The sequence below is a fragment of the Scyliorhinus torazame genome, chromosome 24 (assembly GCF_047496885.1).
Source record: "Scyliorhinus torazame isolate Kashiwa2021f chromosome 24, sScyTor2.1, whole genome shotgun sequence".
Taxonomy (NCBI): Eukaryota; Metazoa; Chordata; class Chondrichthyes; order Carcharhiniformes; family Scyliorhinidae; genus Scyliorhinus; species Scyliorhinus torazame.
In genome coordinates, this window is record NC_092730.1 from 16,913,168 (window position 1) to 16,932,751 (window position 19,584).

At 58.5% G+C, this 19,584-nt stretch overlaps 1 protein-coding gene across 1 annotated transcript; it reads left to right on the forward strand.

Annotated features, from left to right (window-relative positions):
• The first annotated feature begins 211 nt into the window (after window positions 1–211).
• Window positions 212–13,744, forward strand: LOC140399930 (calpain-1 catalytic subunit-like). Its single transcript, XM_072489413.1, has 7 exons — window positions 212–328; window positions 417–481; window positions 977–1,045; window positions 7,309–7,387; window positions 7,859–7,975; window positions 11,860–11,918; window positions 13,289–13,744. The coding sequence occupies exons 1-7, from the start codon at window positions 274–276 to the stop codon at window positions 13,313–13,315; spliced, it is 471 nt and encodes a 156-aa protein (XP_072345514.1). The 5' UTR covers window positions 212–273; the 3' UTR covers window positions 13,316–13,744.
• The last annotated feature ends 5,840 nt before the right edge of the window (window positions 13,745–19,584 follow it).

Sequence of the window (19,584 nt, forward strand, 5' to 3'; positions counted from 1 at the left end):
GGTTGTAGGGGGTTGGAGGAGGTTACAGATACAGTGAGGTTTGTAGAGGCTGGAGGAGGTTACAGAGATAGGGAGGGTTGTAGGGACTGGAGGAGGTTACAGAGATCGGGAGGGTTGTAGGGTGCTGGAGGAGGTTTGATACAAAGTATGGTATCTGCGATAAATACCCAACTCCTCTTGCGACTCTCGGTCATATCTCTGTGTTCAGGATGCCTGCCCATCTCTCCCGACCCTAACGACGGAATCCTGTTTGCTTTGTGCCTCCCGCAGGACATGCAGATCACCGTGAAGGAGTTGCAAACCATTCTCAACCGGGTGGTGGGCAAACGTAAGCATACCCACACTGCCGCGCGGTGTCGTATCTCTCAGTGCCCCTGTCCCGCTAACTAACCCCCGCCTTGTGTCTCGCCCCCTAGATCAGGACCTGAAGGTGAGCGGCTTCAGCCTGGACTCCTGTCGCTGTATGGTCAATCTGATGGACGTATCCTCTTGACGGCATCTGGCACCGCGCCCGCCCCGGGGTTCCGGGTCGCGGGGTGGGCAAGCGGGCGCGGAACGTTCGTGATCGTGATATCCCACACCAGGGCACCTCAATCGATCTTCCCCGCGGGGGGCCCGTGGATTACGAGCTCCCCCTGCTGGCGGACGCAGGCCGACGCGGCTGGGGTCTCGGAAATTCCGCCTCGCAAATGCCGGCCCGCGTCGGGACCGCCGAACCGGCGTTGCAGCCTTTTTTTTTTTTGTTGTTGATTGATTGAAGTCCGTTTGATTTACGTTCCTGGGAGAACCTGAGGTTTTATAATGATGTTAGCCCGATGCGGGGCGTGGGGGGGGGGGGGGGGGGTGGGGGTGGGGGTGGGGGGGGGGGGAGAGCTGGGGACGGGTCGCGGAGCCTGGGATTGGGCAACATGGTCGCAACTCAGACGGCCATATTAGGCGTCCGGCTCGCCTGGCGATTCTCCTTAATGGTCAACAGCGAGATGGCAACGCCAGGCTCGGCCTTTCCGAGTTCAACGTGCTGTGGAATAAAGTTCGCAAGTGGCTGGTAAGCGGTCAGGCTTTCCCAGAACTCCCCTCCACCCGCTCTCCCGTTAATGCTGACTCTCGCTGGCGGAAGCTCTCACTCTGTCTGTCTCTCTCTCTCTCTCTGTCTCTCTGTCTCTCTCTGTCTCGCTCTCTCCTGATACAGAACTGGCTCGGTCATAGAAGGCAGAGAGTAGCGACGGAAGGGTGCTTTCCTGATTGGAGGGCTGTGACCAGTGGTGCTCCGCAGGGATCAGTGCTGGGACCTTTGCTCTTTGTAATATATATAAATGATTTGGAGGAAAATGTAACTGGTCTGATTAGTAAGTTTGCAGACGACACAAAGGTTGGTGGAATTGCGGATAGCGATGAGGACTGTCTGAGGATACAGCAGGATTTAGATTGTTTGGAGACTTGGGCGGAGAGGTGGCAGATGGAGTTTAATCCGGACAAATGTGAGGTAATGCATTTTGGAAGGTCTAATGCAGGTAGCGAATATACAGTGAATGGTAGAACCCTCAAGAGTATTGACAGGTCCACAGGTCACTGAAAGGGGCAACACAGGTGGAGAAGGTAGTCAAGAAGGCATACGGCATGCTTGCCTTCATTGGCCGAGGCATTGAGTATAAGAATTGGCAAGTCATGTTGCAGCTGTATAGAACCTTAGTTAGGCCACACTTGGAGTATAGGGGCTGGTTTAGCACACTGGGCTAAATCGCTGGCTTTGAAAGCAGACGAAGGCAGGGCAGCAGCACGGTTCGATTCCCGTACCAGCCTCCCCGAACAGGCGCCGGAATGTGGCGACTAGGGGCTTTTCACAGTAACTTCATTTGAAGCCTACTTGTGACAATAAGCGATTTTCATTCATTTTCATTTCATTAGTGTTCAATTCTGGTCGCCACACCACCAGAAGGATGTGGAGGCTTCAGAGAGGGTGCAGAAGAGATTTACCAGGATGTTGCCTGGTATGGAGGGCATTGGCTATGAGGAGCGGTTGAATAAACTCGGTTTGTTCTCACTGGAACGAAGGAGGTTGAGGGGAGACCTGATAGAGCTCTACAAAATTATGAGGAGCATAGACAGAGTGGATAGTCAGAGACTTTTTCACAGGGTAGAGGGGTCAATTTCTAGGGGGCATAGGTTTAAGGTGAGAGGGGCAAGGTTTAGAGTAGATGTACGAGGCAAGTTTTTTACGCAGAGGGTAGTGGGTGCCTGGAACTCGCTACCGGAGGAGGTGGTGGAAGCAGGGACGATAGGGACATTTAAGGGGCATCTTGACAAATACATGAATAGGATGGGAATAGAGGGATATGGACCCAGGAAGTGTAGAAGATTGTAGTTTAGTCGGGCAGCATGGTCGGCACAGGCTTGGAGGGCCGAAGGGCCTGTTCCTGTGCTGTACATTTCTTTGTTCTTTGTTCTCTCTCTGTCTCTCTCTCTCTCTCTCTGTCTCTCTGTGTCTCTCTCTCTCTCTCTCTCTCTGTCTCTCTCTCTCTCTGTCTCTCTCTCTCTCTGTCTCTCTCTCTGTCTCTCTCTCTCTGTCTGTCTCTCTCTCTCTCTGCCTGTCCTCGCTCTCTCTCTACCTCTCTCGCTCTCTCTCTATCTGTCCCTCTGTCTCTCTCTCGCTCTCTGTCTCTCTCTCTCTGTCTCTCTCTCTCTAGCTCTCTGTCTCTCTCTCTCTAGCTCTCTGTCTCTCTCTCGCTCTCTGTCTCTCTCTCTCTGTCTCTCTCTCTCTAGCTCTCTGTCTCTCTCTCTCTAGCTCTCTGTCTCTCTCTCACTCTCTGTCTCTCTCTCGCTCTCTCTGTCTCTCTCTCTGTCTCTCCATGACCTTTATTTGATGAAGGTTTCACTAAAAACAAGATGAGCTGGGGTCTTTCTTGCGTTTGCTGTTTTGGGATCTTGCTGTGCGCAGATTGGCTGTCCTGTCCCCTCAGCCACGACGGCAACTACACTTCGAGGGGCTGACTATGGGGGTGGGGGGCGTTTGGGACAGGCTGAGGACAGGCTGCTGTCTTCCGAGTGTCCTGCACTTGCTCCAGACGGGGATCAGCAACATTGCAATATCCCCCTTCCAACCCCTCCCCTCGGCCTCATTTCCCCCTCCATCCAACCCCCCCCCAATCTCCACTACCCTCCTCCCCCCCCCTCCCCAATCTCCACTTCCCTCCTCGCCCCCCTCCCCAATCTCCACTTCCCTCCTCGCCCCCCCTCCCCAATCTCCACTTCCCTCCTCGCCCCCCCTCCCCAATCTCCACTACCCTCCTCCTCACCCCCGCCTCCCCAATCTCCACTACCCTCCTCCTCACCCCCCGCCCCCCCAATCTCCACTTCCCTCCTCACCCCCGCCTCCCCTCCCCAATCTCCACTTACCTCCCCCCCCTCCCCAATCTCCACTACCCTCCTCCTCACCCCCTCCCCAATCTCCACTTCCCTCCCCCCCGCCTCCCCAATCTCCACTTCCCTCCTCCCCCTCCCCACCCCAATCTCCACTTCCCTCCTCCCCCCCCCCAATCTCCACTACCCTGCTCCTCACCCCCCCAATCTCCACTACCCTCCTCGCCCCCCCTCCCCAATCTCCACTTCCCTCCTCCCCCCCCGCCTCCCCAATCTCCACTTCCCTCCCCCCCCCCCTCCCCAATCTCCACTTCCCTCCTCGCCCCCCCTCCCCAATCTCCACTTCCCTCCCCCCCCGCCTCCCCAATCTCCACTTCCCTCCTCGCCCCCCTCCCCAATCTCCACTTCCCTCCTCCCCCTCCCCACCCCAATCTCCACTTCCCTCCCCCCCCCCCTCCCCAATCTCCACTTCCCTCCTCCCCCCCGCCTCCCAATCTCCACTTCCCTCCCCCCCCCCTCCCCAATCTCCACTTCCCTCCTCGCCCCCCCTCCCCAATCTCCACTTCCCTCCTCCCCCCCACCCCAATCTCCACTTCCCTCCTCGCCCCCCCTCCCCAATCTCCACTTCCCTCCTCCCCCTCCCCAATCTCCACTTCCCTCCCCCCCCCACCTCCCCAATCTCCACTTCCCTCCTCCCCCCCTCCCCAATCTCCACTTCCCTCCTCTCCCCCCCTCCCCAATCTCCACTTCCCTCCTCTCCCCCCCTCCCCAATCTCCACTTCCCTCCTCCCCCCCTCCCCAATCTCCACTTCCCTCCTCGCCCCCACCTCCCCAATCTCCACTTCCCTCCTCCCCCCCCCTCCCCAATCTCCACTTCCCTCCTCCCCCCCCCCGCCTCCCCAATCTCCACTTCCCTCCTCCCCCCCCGCCTCCCCAATCTCCACTTCCCTCCTCCCCCCCCCCGCCTCCCCAATCTCCACTTCCCTCCTCTCCCCCCCTCCCCAATCTCCACTTCCCTCCTCGCCCCCCTCCCCAATCTCCACTTCCCTCCTCGCCCCCCTCCCCAATCTCCACTTCCCTCCTCGCCCCCCCTCCCCAATCTCCACTTCCCTCCTCTCCCCCCTCCCCAATCTCCACTTCCCTCCTCCCCCACCCCCCAATCTCCACTTCCCTCCTCCCCCACCCCCCAATCTCCACTTCCCTCCTCACCCCCCTCCCCAATCTCCACTTCCCTCCTCCCCCACCCCCCAATCTCCACTTCCCTCCTCCCCCCCCCGCCCCAATCTCCACTTCCCTCCTCCCCCCCCCTCCCCAATCTCCACTTCCCTCCTCGCCCCCCCTCCCCAATCTCCACTTCCCTCCTCCCCCACCCCCCAATCTCCACTTCCCTCCTCGCCCCCCTCCCCAATCTCCACTTCCCTCCTCCCCAACCCCCCAATCTCCACTTCCCTCCTCGCCCCCCCTCCCCAATCTCCACTTCCCTCCTCCCCCCCCCTCCCCAATCTCCACTTCCCTCCTCGCCCCCCCTCCCCAATCTCCACTTCCCTCCTCGCCCCCCCTCCCCAATCTCCACTTCCCTCCTCGCCCCCCCTCCCCAATCTCCACTTCCCTCCTCCCCCCCTCCCCAATCTCCACTTCCCTCCTCGCCCCCCCTCCCCAATCTCCACTTCCCTCCTCGCCCCCCCTCCCCAATCTCCACTTCCCTCCTCTCCCCCCCTCCCCAATCACCACTTCCCTCCTCGCCCCCCCTCCCCAATCTCCACTTCCCTCCTCCCCACCCCGCCCCAATCTCCACTTCCCTCTCCCCCCCCTGCCTGCCCAATCTCCACTTCCCTCCCCGCCCCCCCTCCCCAATCTCCACTTCCCTCCTCCCCCCTCCCCAATCTCCGCTTCCCTCTCCCCCCCCGCCTGCCCAATCTCCACTTCCCTCCCCGCCCCCCCCTCCCCAATCTCCACTTCCCTCCTCGCCCCCCCTCCCCAATCTCCACTTCCCTCCCCGCCCCCCCTCCCCAATCTCCGCTTCCCTCTCCCCCCCCTCCCCAATCTCCACTTCCCTCCTCCCCCCCGCCTCCCCAATCTCCACTTCCCTCCCCCCCGCCTCCCCAATCTCCACTTCCCTCTCTCCCCCCCCCTCCCCAATCTCCACTTCCCTCCTCCCCCCCCTCCCCAATCTCCACTTCCCTCCTCGCCCCCCCTCCCCAATCTCCACTTCCCTCTCTCCCCCCCCTCCCCAATCTCCACTTCCCTCCTCGCCCCCCCTCCCCAATCTCCGCTTCCCTCCCCCCCGCCTCCCCAATCTCCACTTCCCTCCTCGCCCCCCCCTCCCCAATCTCCGCTTCCCTCTCCCCCCCCTCCCCAATCTCCACTTCCCTCCTCGCTCCCCCGCCCCAATCTCCACTTCCCTCCTCGCCCCCCTCCCCAATCTCCGCTTCCCTCTCCCCCCCCTTCCCCAATCTCCACTTCCCTCACCCCCCCCTCCCCAATCTCCACTTCCCTCCTCCCCCCCGCCTCCCCAATCTCCACTTCCCTCCTCCCCCCCCGCCTCCCCAATCTCCACTTCCCCCCCCCAATCTCCACCCCCCTCAATCTCCACTTCTCTCCCCCCCCCAATCTCCACCCCCCAAATCTCCACTCCCTCCCCAATCTCCACTTCCCTCCTCGCCCCCCTCCCCAATCTCCACTTCCCTCCTCGCCCCCCTCCCCAATCTCCACTTCCCTCCTCGCCCCCCTCCCCAATCTCCACTTCCCTCCTCGCCCCCCTCCCCAATCTCCACTTCCCTCCTCGCCCCCGCCTCCCCAATCTCCACTTCCCTCCTCGCCCCCCTCCCCAATCTCCACTTCCCTCCTCCCCCACCCCCCAATCTCCACTTCCCTCCTCCCCCGCCTCCCCAATCTCCACTTCCCTCCTCCCCCGCCTCCCCAATCTCCACTTCCCCCCCCAATCTCCACCCCCCTCAATCTCCACTTCTCTCCCCCCCCCAATCTCCACCCCCCAAATCTCCACTCCCTCCCCAATCTCCACTTCCCTCCTCCACCCCCCCTCCCCAATCTCCACTTCCCTCCCCTCCCCAATCTCCACTTCCCTTCCCCCCGCCTCCCCAATCTCCACTTCCCTCCTCGCCCCCCTCCCCAATCTCCACTTCCCTCCCCAATCTCCACTTCCCTCCTCGCCCCCACCCACAATCTCTACTTCCCTCCCCCTCCCCACCCCAATCTCCACTTCCCTCCTCGCCCCCCTCCCCAATCTCCACTTCCCTCCTCCCCCCCCTCCCCAATCTCCACTTCCCTCCCCTCCCCAATCTCCACTTCCCTTCCCCACGCCTCCCCAATCTCCACTTCCCTCCTCGCCCCCCCTTCCCTTATCTCCACTTCCCTCCTCGCCCCCCCCGCCTCCCCAATCTCCACTTCCCTCCTCGCCCCCCCTCCCCAATCTCCACTTCCCCCCCCAATCTCCACCCCCCCAATCTCCACTCCCCCCCCAGTCTCCACTTCCCTCCTCGCCCCCCCGCCTCCCCAATCTCCACTTCCCTCCTCGCCCCCCCTCCCCAATCTCCACTTCCCCCCCCCACCCCCCCAATCTCCACTTCCCTCCCCCCCCCCCAATCTCCACTTCCCCCCCCTCCCCAATCTCCCCTTCCCTCCCCCCCCCCCCAATCTCCACTTCCCTCCCCCCCCACATCTCCACTTCCCTCCCCCCCCCCCCCCAACGCTCCTCCAATCGCCCCCACCCATCTACAAAGATGTGCCGGTTAGGTGGATTGGCCGCGCTAAATTGCCCCTTGGGGGGAAAAAAATAATTGGGTTCACTAAATTTATAAAAATAAATAAATACGTGAATTGCCCCTTCGTGTCCAAAGATGATTGGGTGGGTGGGGGTGGGGGTGAGGGCGGGGGAGGTACGACTTGCCCGGAGTTCCAGGGATTAATGGTGCTGTGAATGTTTCTCCGCAGGGAGTTTTCCGACAGTTCGATTTGGATAAATCCGGAACGATGAATGCGTACGAGATGAGGCTGGCCTTGGAGTCTGCAGGTACTGCTCGCTCCGCAGGCGCGGGGGGGGGCGGGGGGCTGAATTTCCCAATCCCGCGGGAATCGCCGCGGCGACGGGTACAAATGAACGGACCGTCGTTATCGCAGCCACAGTCCGACTGCTCGTGAGGTAAACGACACGGAGCTTCCGGTTCTCCACAAACAGGGAGCAGACGGAACGCGGGGGCGGGGGGGGGGGGGGGTCTTCCCAGGGGGTCGGAGGACCCCAGGTGCATGCCCTATAGGCAGGGCAGCACCCTGCCACTGCCTGCCTGGCACCCTGGCACTGCCAAATGCCCAGGTGGCACTGCCGCTTCAGGGCCTCAACTGGGGCCGAGGGGCGGGTAGGCCGAGGCCTTTCCTCCTCAGCCGGGCCATTTGGCGTGGGGAAAAGTAAGATCCCAGAAACAGGACTTCTCCCCCATGGGCCTCCCCCCTCCCCCAGCTGACTCTCTCACTCTCTCTCTTCCAGGGTTCAAACTGAACAACCGCATGCACAACCTGCTGATCACGCGGTACGCGGAGGAGGACCTTTCCGTCAACTTCGACAATTTTATCTGCTGTCTAATCCGCCTGGAGAGCATGTACAGTGAGTCCAGTCCCCCCCCCCCCCCAACCCCCACCCCCACCCCCATAACCCCCACCCCCATACCCCCCCCACCCCCATACCCCCCAACCCATACCCCCCACCCCCATACCCCCACCTCCACCTCCATACCCCCCACCCCCATACCTCCCACCCCCATACCTCCCACCCCCATACCTCCCACCCCCATACACCCCACCCCATACCTCCCACCCCCATACACCCCACCCCATACCCCCCACCCCATACCCCCACCCCATACCCCCCACCCCATACCCCCCACCCCCATACCACCCACCCCCATACCCCCCACCCCCATACCACCCACCCCCATACACCCCACCCCATACCCCCCACCCCATACCCCCCACCCCATACCCCCCACCCCATACCCCCCACCCCCATACCCCCCACCCCCATACCCCCCACCCCCACCTCCACCTCCATACCCCCCACCCCCATACCTCCCACCCCCATACCTCCCACCCCCATACCTCCCACCCCCATACCTCCCACCCCCATACACCCCACCCCATACCCCCACCCCATACCCCCCACCCCATACCCCCCACCCCCATACCCCCCACCCACATACCCCCCACCCCCATACCACCCACCCCCATACACCCCACCCCATACCCCCCACCCCATACCCCCCACCCCATACCCCCCACCCCCATACCCTCCACCCCCATACCACCCACCCCCATACACCCCACCCCATACCCCCCACCCCCATATCCCCCCACCCCCATATCCCCCCACCCCATACACCCCACCCCATACACCCCCACCCCCATATCCCCCCACCCCCATATCCCCCCACCACTTACACCCCACCCCATACACCCCACCCCATACACCCCACCCCATACCTCCCACCCCCATACGCCCCACCCCAATACCCTCCACCCCCATACCCCCCACCCCCATATCCCCCACCCCCATACCCCCCACCCCCATACCCCCCACCACATACCCCCCACCCCCATACCCCCCACCCCATACCCCCCACCCCCATATCCCCCCACCCCATACCCCCCACCCCATACCCCCCACCCCATACTCCCCACCCCATACCCCCCACCCCCATATCCCCCCACCCCCATACCCCCCCACCCCCCTACCCCCCCACCCCCATACCCCCCCACCCCATAACCCCCACCCCCACCTCCACACCCCCACCTCCAAACCCCCCCACCCCCATACCCCCCCGCCCCCATACCCCCCCGCCCCCATACCCCCCCGTCCCCATACCCCCCCGCCCCAATACCCCCAACCCCCATACCTCCCCGCCCCCATAACCCCCACCCCCATAACCCCACCCCCATAACCCCACCCCCATAACCCCCACCTCCATAACCCCCACCCCCATAACCCCCACCCCCATAACCCCACCCCCATACCCCCCCACCCCCCATACCCCCCCCACCCCCATACCACCCCATACCCCCACCCCCATACCCCCACCCCCATAACCCCCACCTCCATAACCCCCACCCCCATACCCCCACCTCCATAACCCCCACCCCCATACCCCCACCTACATAACCCCCACCCCCACATCCATATCCACCCCCCCACCCCCATACCCCCACCCCCATACCCCCCACCCCCATACCCCCCACCCCCATACCCCCCACCCCCATACCCCCCACCCCCATACCCCCCACCCCCATACCCCCCACCCCCATACACCCCCACCCCCATAACCCCCCACCCCCATACCCCCCACCCCCATACCCCCCCACCCCCATACCCCCCACCTCCATACCCCCCCACTTCCATACCCCCCCGCCCCCATACCCCCCCGCCCCCATACCCCCCGCCCCCATACCCCCCGACCCCATACCCCCCCGCCCCCATACCCCCCCGCCCCCATACCCCCCCACCCCCATAACCCCCCACCCCCATAACCCCCCACCCCCATAACCCCCACCCCCATAACCCCCACCTCCATAACCCCCACCCCCATAACCCCCACCCCCATAACCCCACCCCCATACCCCCCCCCACCCCCATACCCCCCCACCCCCATACCACCCCATACCCCCACCCCCATACCCCCATACCCCCATACCCCCACCCCCATAACCCCCACCTCCATAACCCCCACCCCCATACCCCCACCTCCATAACCCCCACCCCCATACCCCCACCTACATAACCCCCACCCCCACATCCATACACACACCCCCACATCCATACACACACCCCCACCCCCATACCTCCCACCCCCAAACCCCCCACCCCCATACCCCCCACCCCCATACCCCCCACCCACATATCCCCCACCCCCATACCCCCCACCCCCATACCCCCCACCCCCATACCCCCCCACCCCCCCACCCCCATACCCCCCCACCCCCATAACCCCCCACCCCCATAACCCCCCACCCCCATAACCCCCCACCCCCATAACCCCCCACCCCCATAACCCCCCACCCCCATAACCCCCCATCCCCATAACCCCCCATCCCCATAACCCCACCCCCATAACCCCACCCCCATAACCCCACCCCCATAACCCCCATCCCCATACCCCCCACCCCCATACCCCCCACCCCCATACCCCCCACCCCCATAACCCCCATCCCCATAACCCCCATCCCCATAACCCCCACCCCCATAACCCCCACCCCCATAACCCCCACCTCCATAACCCCCACCTCCATAACCCCCACCCCCATACCCCCCCACCCCCATACCCACCACCCCCATACCCCCCACCTCCACCTCCATAACCCCCACCCCCATAACCCACACCCCCATACCCCCACCCCATACCCCCCACCCCCAGCTCCATTCCCCCCACCCCCAGCTCCATTCCCCCCACCCCCAGCTCCATAACGCCCCACCCCATACCCCCCACCCCCAGCTCCATTCCCCCCACCCCCAGCTCCATTCCCCCCACCCCCAGCTCCATAACGCCCCACCTCCATACCCCCCACCCCCACCTCCATACCCCCACCCCATACCCCCCACCCCCACCACCATAACCCCGCCCCCACCACCATAACCCCCACCCCCACTCCCCACCTCCATACCCCCCACCCCCCCCCATCCTCCCACCCCCACCTCCATACCTCCCACCCCCATACCCCATGTCCCCCACCCCCACCCTCATTCCCCACCCCCATCCTCACAGCCTGAGCTGATTTACTGTTACGCTATTCGAGTGTGTGTATGTGAGAGAGAGTGTGAGTGTGTGAGAGAGAGTGTGCGTGAGAGTGTGTACGTGAGTGAATGTGAGAGTGTTGTGCATGTGAGAGTGTGTGTGTGTGTGTGCGCGAGTGAGTGTGTGTGAGAGAGAGTGTGCGTGTGTGAGAAAGTGTTGTGTATATGTGAGTGTGTGTGAGAAAGTGTGTGTGTGTGAGAAAGTGTGTGAGAGTGAGAGAGTGTGTGTGAGAGAGTGTGTGTGGGTGTGTGAAAGAGTGTGTGTGTGAGTGTGAGTGTGTGTGTGTGTGTGTGGGGGTATGTGCGTGTGTGTGTGAGAGAGTGTGACAGTGTGTGTGAGAGTGAGTGTGCGTGTATGTGTGAGAGTGTGTGTGAGTGTGAGTTTGTGTGTGAGTGAGTGTGAGTGAGTGTGTGTGTGAGAGTGAATGTGTGTGAGTGTGAATGTGTGTGAGTGTGTGTGACAGTGTCTGTGTGAGAGTGAGTGTTCGTGTGTGTGAGTGTGTGTGTGTGTGTGTGTGAGAGAGAGTGTGACAGTGTGTGTGTGAGAGTGAATGTGTGTGAGAGTGTGAGTGAGAGTGAGTGTGAGTGTGACAGTGTGAGAGTGAGTGTGCGTGTGTGTGAGTGTGTGTGAGTGTGTCAGTTTGTGTGTGAGTTTTGCAGTTTGTTGGCACAGGGACTGATGTATTTACTGAGCTGCTCTCTGACTGCAGGAGCCTTTGTGATGTTGGACACTGACCGGGATGGAATGGTCAGCTTTAATGTCCATCAGGTGAGTATCGACATTCTCCATCGCTCCCGAGGGGTACTGTGTGTAACCCCCCTGATACGGCCCGTCAGCCCCCTCCCCACCCCCTTTTCCAAAGAAAGCGGTTGTTCGCCAGTGAAATCCGGCCGTCTCTGAATTGATGGCCCAGATTTCCAGAACCTGCCGTCGGCTGTCGCCGCCTGGCGGCATATTTAACTTGCGGCCTAGCTTTACACCGAATCCATGGCGGGTAACCGGCAAGCTGACATCTGTACACCAGGCCCCAATCGAACCGGGTTGTGGGGGGCAGCAACAGCCGAAGGGGTATTGATGATCGAATGTTGATATCAAAATTCAATGTTTAAATGTTAATAATCATTCCATGTTCGTAACGTGGGAGAGCAGGAACACTCGAGGAATGCAATTGGTGGCAAAACTAGACGCCGGTGTTGATGGATGACGGACGTCACAGAGCGGGTTACGTACAGGGGGGTGTATGAGGCTAGTAAAGCCTGCTGAGCCTGTACACCGTGATGGACCATGACATTATATATATTTTAAAAATAAATTTAGAGCACCCAATTCATTTTTTCCAACTAAGGGGCAATTTAGCGCGGCCAATCCACCTAGCCCTGCGCATCTTTTGGGTTGTGGGGGGGGCGAAACCCACGCAGACACGGGGGGAATGTGCAAACTCCACACGGACAGTGACCCAGAGCCGGGATCGAACCTGGGACCTCGGCGCCGTGAGGCAGCAGTGCTAACCGCCACGCTACCATGCCACTCCTCCATGACATTATACGACATGCCGTGATGTACCATGACATTATATGACATACCATGGCAGCAGATCCTCTGGCGGGAGCTGCGGCAACATCTGGGCCACCATAAGGGCCTGACCGTTGTTTACAAACCGCTTCCCGATCCTGAAAGGCCTTTTCTTTCCCATTCATTCCGTGGGGGAGTCACTGGCACGGGCCAGCGGTCACTGCCAATCCCCGTGTGAGCACCCGGTCTGTGGTGAGGCGCCACCTTGAACGCTCGGCCTAATTTCAGAGGGGGGGGGGGGGGGGCGAAATTAAGAGTCGACCACATTGCTGTGTGCATGTGTGAGGGGTCTGGAGTCACGTGTAGGCCAGACCGGGGTCAGGACGGCAGATTTCCCCCTCTCCCCGAAAGGGGACATTCGTGAAGCAGATGGGTTTTTAATGATAATTGTATGCGGCTCCACCTCCGGAATACTGCGTTGGCGATAAGGATGTTGTGAAAGACGCTGTGGCGATGAGAAGCCAGAGCTGACCTGCTGTACCGCGGGACGCTGCCCGGTGTACAAACCCTCTAACCTTGACTCTCTGTTGGTTTTTCCCCCCCTTCCCCCCCCCCCCCCCCCACAGTGGCTCACGTTGACCATGTTTACTTGAACGACGCACCGAAGGTCTCCCAGCTCCCGCTGATTCCTCCTCCGCCCGGGCATCCGCGCCCAAGTGCCTTTCTGGACGATGGACGCAAGCTCCCCACCCCTCTCCCGCACCCTCCCCACTCTCGAGCAGGCATCGGCCTGATGCCGACGTACCAGGCCTTGTCATGAGGACCGACGCACCCCCCCCCTTACCCTCCCCTCCCCACCCGGCAACCTCAACGGACGCCTATCCCGCCCGGAGCCTCGTGGAGCTCGGCGACGTCGCATGCTGGCTGCGTTGCGTTCTCGGATTCCGTTTTACGACTCGCACGCGCGCGCGCGCTTCTGCGTGTTTATTTTGATATCGTTTCTGGAGGGCAGCCAAACTTTTTTAAAGGGAAAATCCCGACAAAAATACAATCAACAAAACGAATAAAGACGTTGAAACCTTTGTCGGTGCCTTGTCTGAGCGGCGCCGGTGACCTCTGACCTCTCTCCGCGCCTCCCTGGTCGTGTGCGTGACCCTCGTGGCGCGTCAGGAGCTTCACGGTGTCTCTGCGAGGGGGGGTGGGGGAGAAGGAAACCAACATGGGGGAGGGGCGTTGCATGCGGAAGCCACTGAGGATTGACGAGACTTTGGAACGTAGCAACGTGGAAGAGGGGATTTTGGAATTCAGCCTGCCATTCAACTCGATCCTAGCCACTCATCCATCTCAAGGACTCTTCCCCGCCTGCACTTTTGCCATATCCTTCGGTGTCATTGGCATCCAGAAATCTATTGATCCCACTCTTCACGTGGAGAATTCCAGAGATTCGCCACCTCTGAGTGACAAAATTCTTCCTCATCCCGGTCTCAAAATGGCCGACTCCTTCCCCGAGTGAAGAAATTTCTCCTCATATCGGTCCCAAAATGGCCGACTCCTTCCCCAAGTGAAGAAATTTCTCCTCATATCGGTCCCAAAATGGCCGACTCCTTCCCCAAGTGAAGAAATTTCTCCTCATATCGGTCCCAAAATGGCCGAATCCTTCCCCGAGTGAAGAAATGTCTCCTCATTTCGGACCCCAAAATGGCCGACTCCTTCCCCAAGTGAAGAAATTTCTCCTCATTTCGGTCCCCAAAATGGCCGACTCCTTCCCCGGGTGAAGAAATTTCTCCTCATTTCAGTCCCCAAAATGGCCGACTGCACCGAGTGAAGAGATTTCTCCTCATATCGGTCCCAAAATGGCCGAATCCTTCCCCGAGTGAAGAAATTTCTCCTCATTTCGGTCCCCAAAATGGCCGACTCCTTCCCCGAGTGAAGAAATTTCTCCTCATCTCGGTCCCTAAAATGGCTGAATCCTTCCCCGAGTGAAGAAATTTCTCCTCATTTCGGTCCCAAAATATACGACTTCGTCCCCGAGTGAAGAAATTTCTCCTCATCTCAGTCCCCAAAATGGCCGACTCCTTCCCTGAGTGAAGAAATTTCTCCTCATCTCAGCCCCAAAATGGCCGACTCCTTCCCGGAGTGAAGAAAGTTCTCCTCATCTCAGCCCCAAAATGGCCGACTCCTTCCCTGAGCGACGAACGTTCTCATCTCGGTCTCATCAGCCAGGGGAAAATCAGCCGATACACATCCACCCTGTTGGCATAATAATAACACTCTAACAAAGAACAAAGAAAAGTACAGCACAGGAACAGGCCCTTCGGCCCTCCAAGCCCGTGCCGACAATGCTGCCCAACTAAACTACAATCTTCTACACTTCCTGGATCCGTATCCCTCTATTCCCATCCTATTCATGTATTTTGTCAAGATGCCCCTTAAATGTCACTATTGTCCCTGCTTCCACCACCTCCGGCAGCGAGTTCCAGGCACCCACTACCCTCTGTGTAAAAAGACTTGCCTCGTACATCTCCTCTAAACTTTGCCCCTCGCACCTTAAACCTATGCCCCCCCCCAGTAATTGACCCCCCTACCCTGGGGAAAAGCCTCTGACTATCCACTCTGTCTATGCCCCTCATAATGTGTAGACCTCTTATCAGGTCGCCCCTCAACCTCCGTCGTTCCAGTGAGAACAAACCGAGTTTATTCAACCGCTCCTCATAGCTAATGCCCTCCATACCAGGCAACATTCTGGTAAATCTCTTCTGCACCCTCTCTAAAGCCTCCACATCCTTCTGGTAGTGTGGCAACCAGAATTGAACACTATACTCCAAGTGTGGCCTAACTAAGGTTCTATACAGCTGCAACATGACTTGCCAATTCTTATACTCAATGCCCCGGCCAATGAAGGCAAGCATGCCGTATGCCTTCTTGATGACCTTCTCCACCTGTGTTGCCCTTTTCAGTGACCTGTGGACCTGTACACCTAGATCTCTCTGACTTTCAATACTCTTGAGGGTTCTACCATTCACTGTTTTTTCCCTACCTGCATTAGACCTTCCAAAATGCATTACCTCACATTTGTCCGGATTAAACTCCATCTGCCATCTCTCCGCCCAAGTCTCCAAACAATCTAAATTCTGCTGTATCCTCTGACAGTCCTCATCGCTATCCGCAATTCCACTAACCTTTGTGTCGTCTGCAAACTTACTAATCAGACCAGTTACATTTTCCTCCAAATCATTTATATATACGACAAACCGCAAAGGTCCCAGCACTGATCCCTGTGGAACACCACTGGTCACAGCCCTCCAATTAGAAAAGCATCCTTCCATTGCTACTCTCTGCCTTCTATGACCTAGCCAGTTCTGTATCCACCGTGCCAGCTCACCCCTGATCCCGTGTGACTTCACCTTTTGTACTAGTCTACCATGTGGGACCTTGTCAAAGGCCTTACTGAAGTCCATATAGACAACATCCACTGCCCTACCTGCATCAATCATCTTTGTGACCGCTTCGAAAAACTCTATCAAGTTAGTGAGACACGACCTCCCCTTCACAAAACCATGCTGCCTCTCACTAATACGTCCATTTGCTTCCAAATGGGAGTAGATCCTGTCTTGAAGAATTCTCTCCAGTAATTTCCCTACCACTGACGTAAGGCTCACCGGCCTGTAGTTCCCTGGATTATCCTTGCTACCCTTCTTAAACAGAGGAACAACAATGGCTATTCTCCGGGACATCACCTGAAGACAGTGAGGATCCAAAGATTTCTGTCAAGGCCTCAGCAATTTCCTCTCTAGCCTCCTTCAGTATTCTGGGGTAGATCCCATCAGGCCCTGGGGACTTATCTACCTTATTATTTTTCAAGACACCCAACACCTCGTCTTTTTGGATCTCAATGTGACCCAGGCTATCTACACACCCTTCTCCAGACTCAACATCCACCAATTCCTTCTCTTTGGTGAATACTGATGCAAAGTATTCATTTAGTACCTCGCCCATTTCCTCTGGCTCCACACATAGATTCCCTTGCCTATCCTTCAGTGGGCCAACCCTTTCCCTGGCTACCCTCTTGCTTTTCATGTACGTGTAAAAAGCCTTGGGATTTTCCTTAACCCTATTTGCCAATTACTTTTCGTGACCCCTCCTAGCCCTCCTGACTCCTTGCTTAAGTTCCTTCCTACTTTCCTTATATTCCACACAGGCTTCGTCTGTTCCCAGCCTTTTAGCCCTGACAAATGCCTCCTTTTTCTTTTTGACGAGGCCTACAATATCTCTCGTTATCCAAGGTTCCCGAAAATTGCCGTATTTATCCTTCTTCCTCACAGGAACATGCCGGCCCTGAATTCCTTTCAACTGACACTTGAAAGCCTCCCACATGTCAGATGTTGATTTGCCCTCAAACATCCGCCCCCAATCTAGGTTCTTCAGTTCCCGCCTAATATTGTTATAATTAGCCTTCCCCCAATTTAGCACATTCACCCTAGGACCACTCTTATCCTTGTCCACCAGCACTTTAAAACTGACTGAATTGTGGTCACTGTTCCCGAAATGCTCCCCTACTGAAACTTCTACCACCTGGCCGGGCTCATTCCCCAATACCAGGTCCAGTACAGCCCCTTCCCTAGTTGGACTATCTACATATTGTTTTAAGAAACCCTCCTGGATGCTCCTTACAAACTCTGCCCCGTCCAAGCCCCTAGCACTAAGTGAATCCCAGTCAATATTGGGGAAGTTGAAGTCTCCCATCACCACAACCCTGTTGTTTTTACTCTTTTCCATAATCTGTCTACCTATCTGCTCCCTTATCTCCCGCTGGCTGTTGGGAGGCCTGTAGTATACCCCCAACATTGTGACTACACCCTTCTTATTCCTGATCTCTACCCATATAGCCTCACTGCCCTCTGAGGTGTCCTCTCGCAGTACAGCTGTGATATTCTCCCTAACCAGTAGCGCAACTCCGCCACCCCTTTTACATCCCCCTCTATCCCGCCTGAAACATCTAAATCCTGGAATGTTTAGATGCCAATCCTGCCCTTCCCTCAACCAAGTCTCTGTAATGGCAACAACATCATAGTTCCAAGTACTAATCCAAGCTCTAAGTTCATCTGCCTTACCCATAATACTTCATAAGTACTCGTAATACTCCCGAAACAACCTCTCCGTACCCTCCCCCCATCAATCTTGATCATCTCAAAGGCCTCTCGTTCTTCTCAACTCCCGAGAGCATCGGCCCAATCCCCTCGACCTCTGAACAAGGTCAAATCTAGTGGGATCCACCCTTGCTCCGTCTATAGGCCTTATATTGGGAGGATCAAGCCATATCCCCTCAAGAGCAACCAGCGAGTTAGATCCGACAGGTTGAGGTGGATCCCTCTCTTTATTCCAGCAAGGGGTGAGGTAAATATAAGACCATAAGACATAGGAGCTGAAAGAGGCCATTCGGCCCATCGAGTCTGCTCCGCCATTCAACACGATCGTGACTGACCTGCTGTGACAATCCTCGAGTCCACTTTCCCGCCTATTCCCCGTAACCCTCGATCCCCTCACCGATTAAAAACCCGTCTCTCGCCCTCGGACACACTTAACGACCCGGCCTCTACAGCCTCTCTGCGGTAAAGAATTCCACGGATTCACTCCCCTCTGAGGGAAGAAATTCCTCCTCATCTCTGTCTGAAATGGGGCCCCCCCCCCCCCCCCCCTCACTCTGAGATTACTCCCTCTGGTCCCAGATTCCCCCACAAGGGGAAACAACCTCTCGGGATCGAGGCTGGTGGGGTGGGGTGGTGGGGGGGGGGGGGGGGGGGGTGGGGGGGGAGGAGCTGCTGTTCAAGTGGTCGGACTTTAGTGGGGGGGGGGTTGCAGTGATTTTGGAGGACTTGTGGGGGCTGGCGGAGGTTTACAGAGATAGGGAGGGAGGTTAGAGGAAAGTATTCGGCGAGAATTTTAAAAACCGAGGCGTCACGGGGGTGCAGATCGGTGATTAACAGAGGGAGAGTCCACCTCGCCAAATCTCGGTAACATAATTTACTATTTATAAATATTTTGGAGGCCGGGGGACAAAATAAAAGTCCTATGAGTGTTTGGGCAACTGGTGATTGGCTGAAACCTCCAGAAAGATGTCCAAACGCACACAGGCCTCAGGCCTTGCTACCTGACCGTGGCTAGTGCCAAGAAAACCATGGCAACTCCCCCTCTCTCTCGATTATGCGGCGGGAGGCTGTGGGCAGGGGAAGGGGGAGATGGGGGAAGAAGGTGAGCGATTAGCTCTCTGGATCTCCGAGGGGGGCTGGCTCCTCAGGCGAAGAGAGTGTAAAGGCCGGCGGGAGAGGACTTGCGGAGGTTGCTGCGTCTGGAGCAGGACTAACGAGCTGGTAAATATGGCCTCGTGCCCCCGGGTAACCTTTGCCCTGGTTGGATGGTGCTGTAGGGGCTGTAAATGTGTCACCCGTGCGTGCTCCTGTACACGTTCTGTGTGCTGCCAAATCTGCCATTAACTTGCAGCCCACGGGACTTTCGTCGCCTGCTACTTAGTCATCACCGCGGCAACGGGTGCAAATGATTTTCCAAACCCGATGGACGGTTAAAGAACCTCTGCTGCTAGTCAAGATGATCACAATCGTGTGCACACGAGTAAGGCCGCACACCCTCCTCGGGCCTACCCCGCCATTTAATAAGACCACGGCCGATTCCACTGGCTTCCCCGGTAACCATTAACCCCCCCCCCCCCCCGCCAGCCCCATAATTGCGAATCTATCCACCTCGGCCTTGAAAACATTCAAGGATTCTCCTTCCGCCGCCTCTCGAGGAAGAGAGTTCCAGAGACTCGCCCCCCCTCTGAGAGAAAACATTTCCCTCCCCCGTCTCCGTTTTAAACGGGGCCCCCCCCCCCCTTATTTTAAAACAGTGCCCCCCCACCCCCACCCCC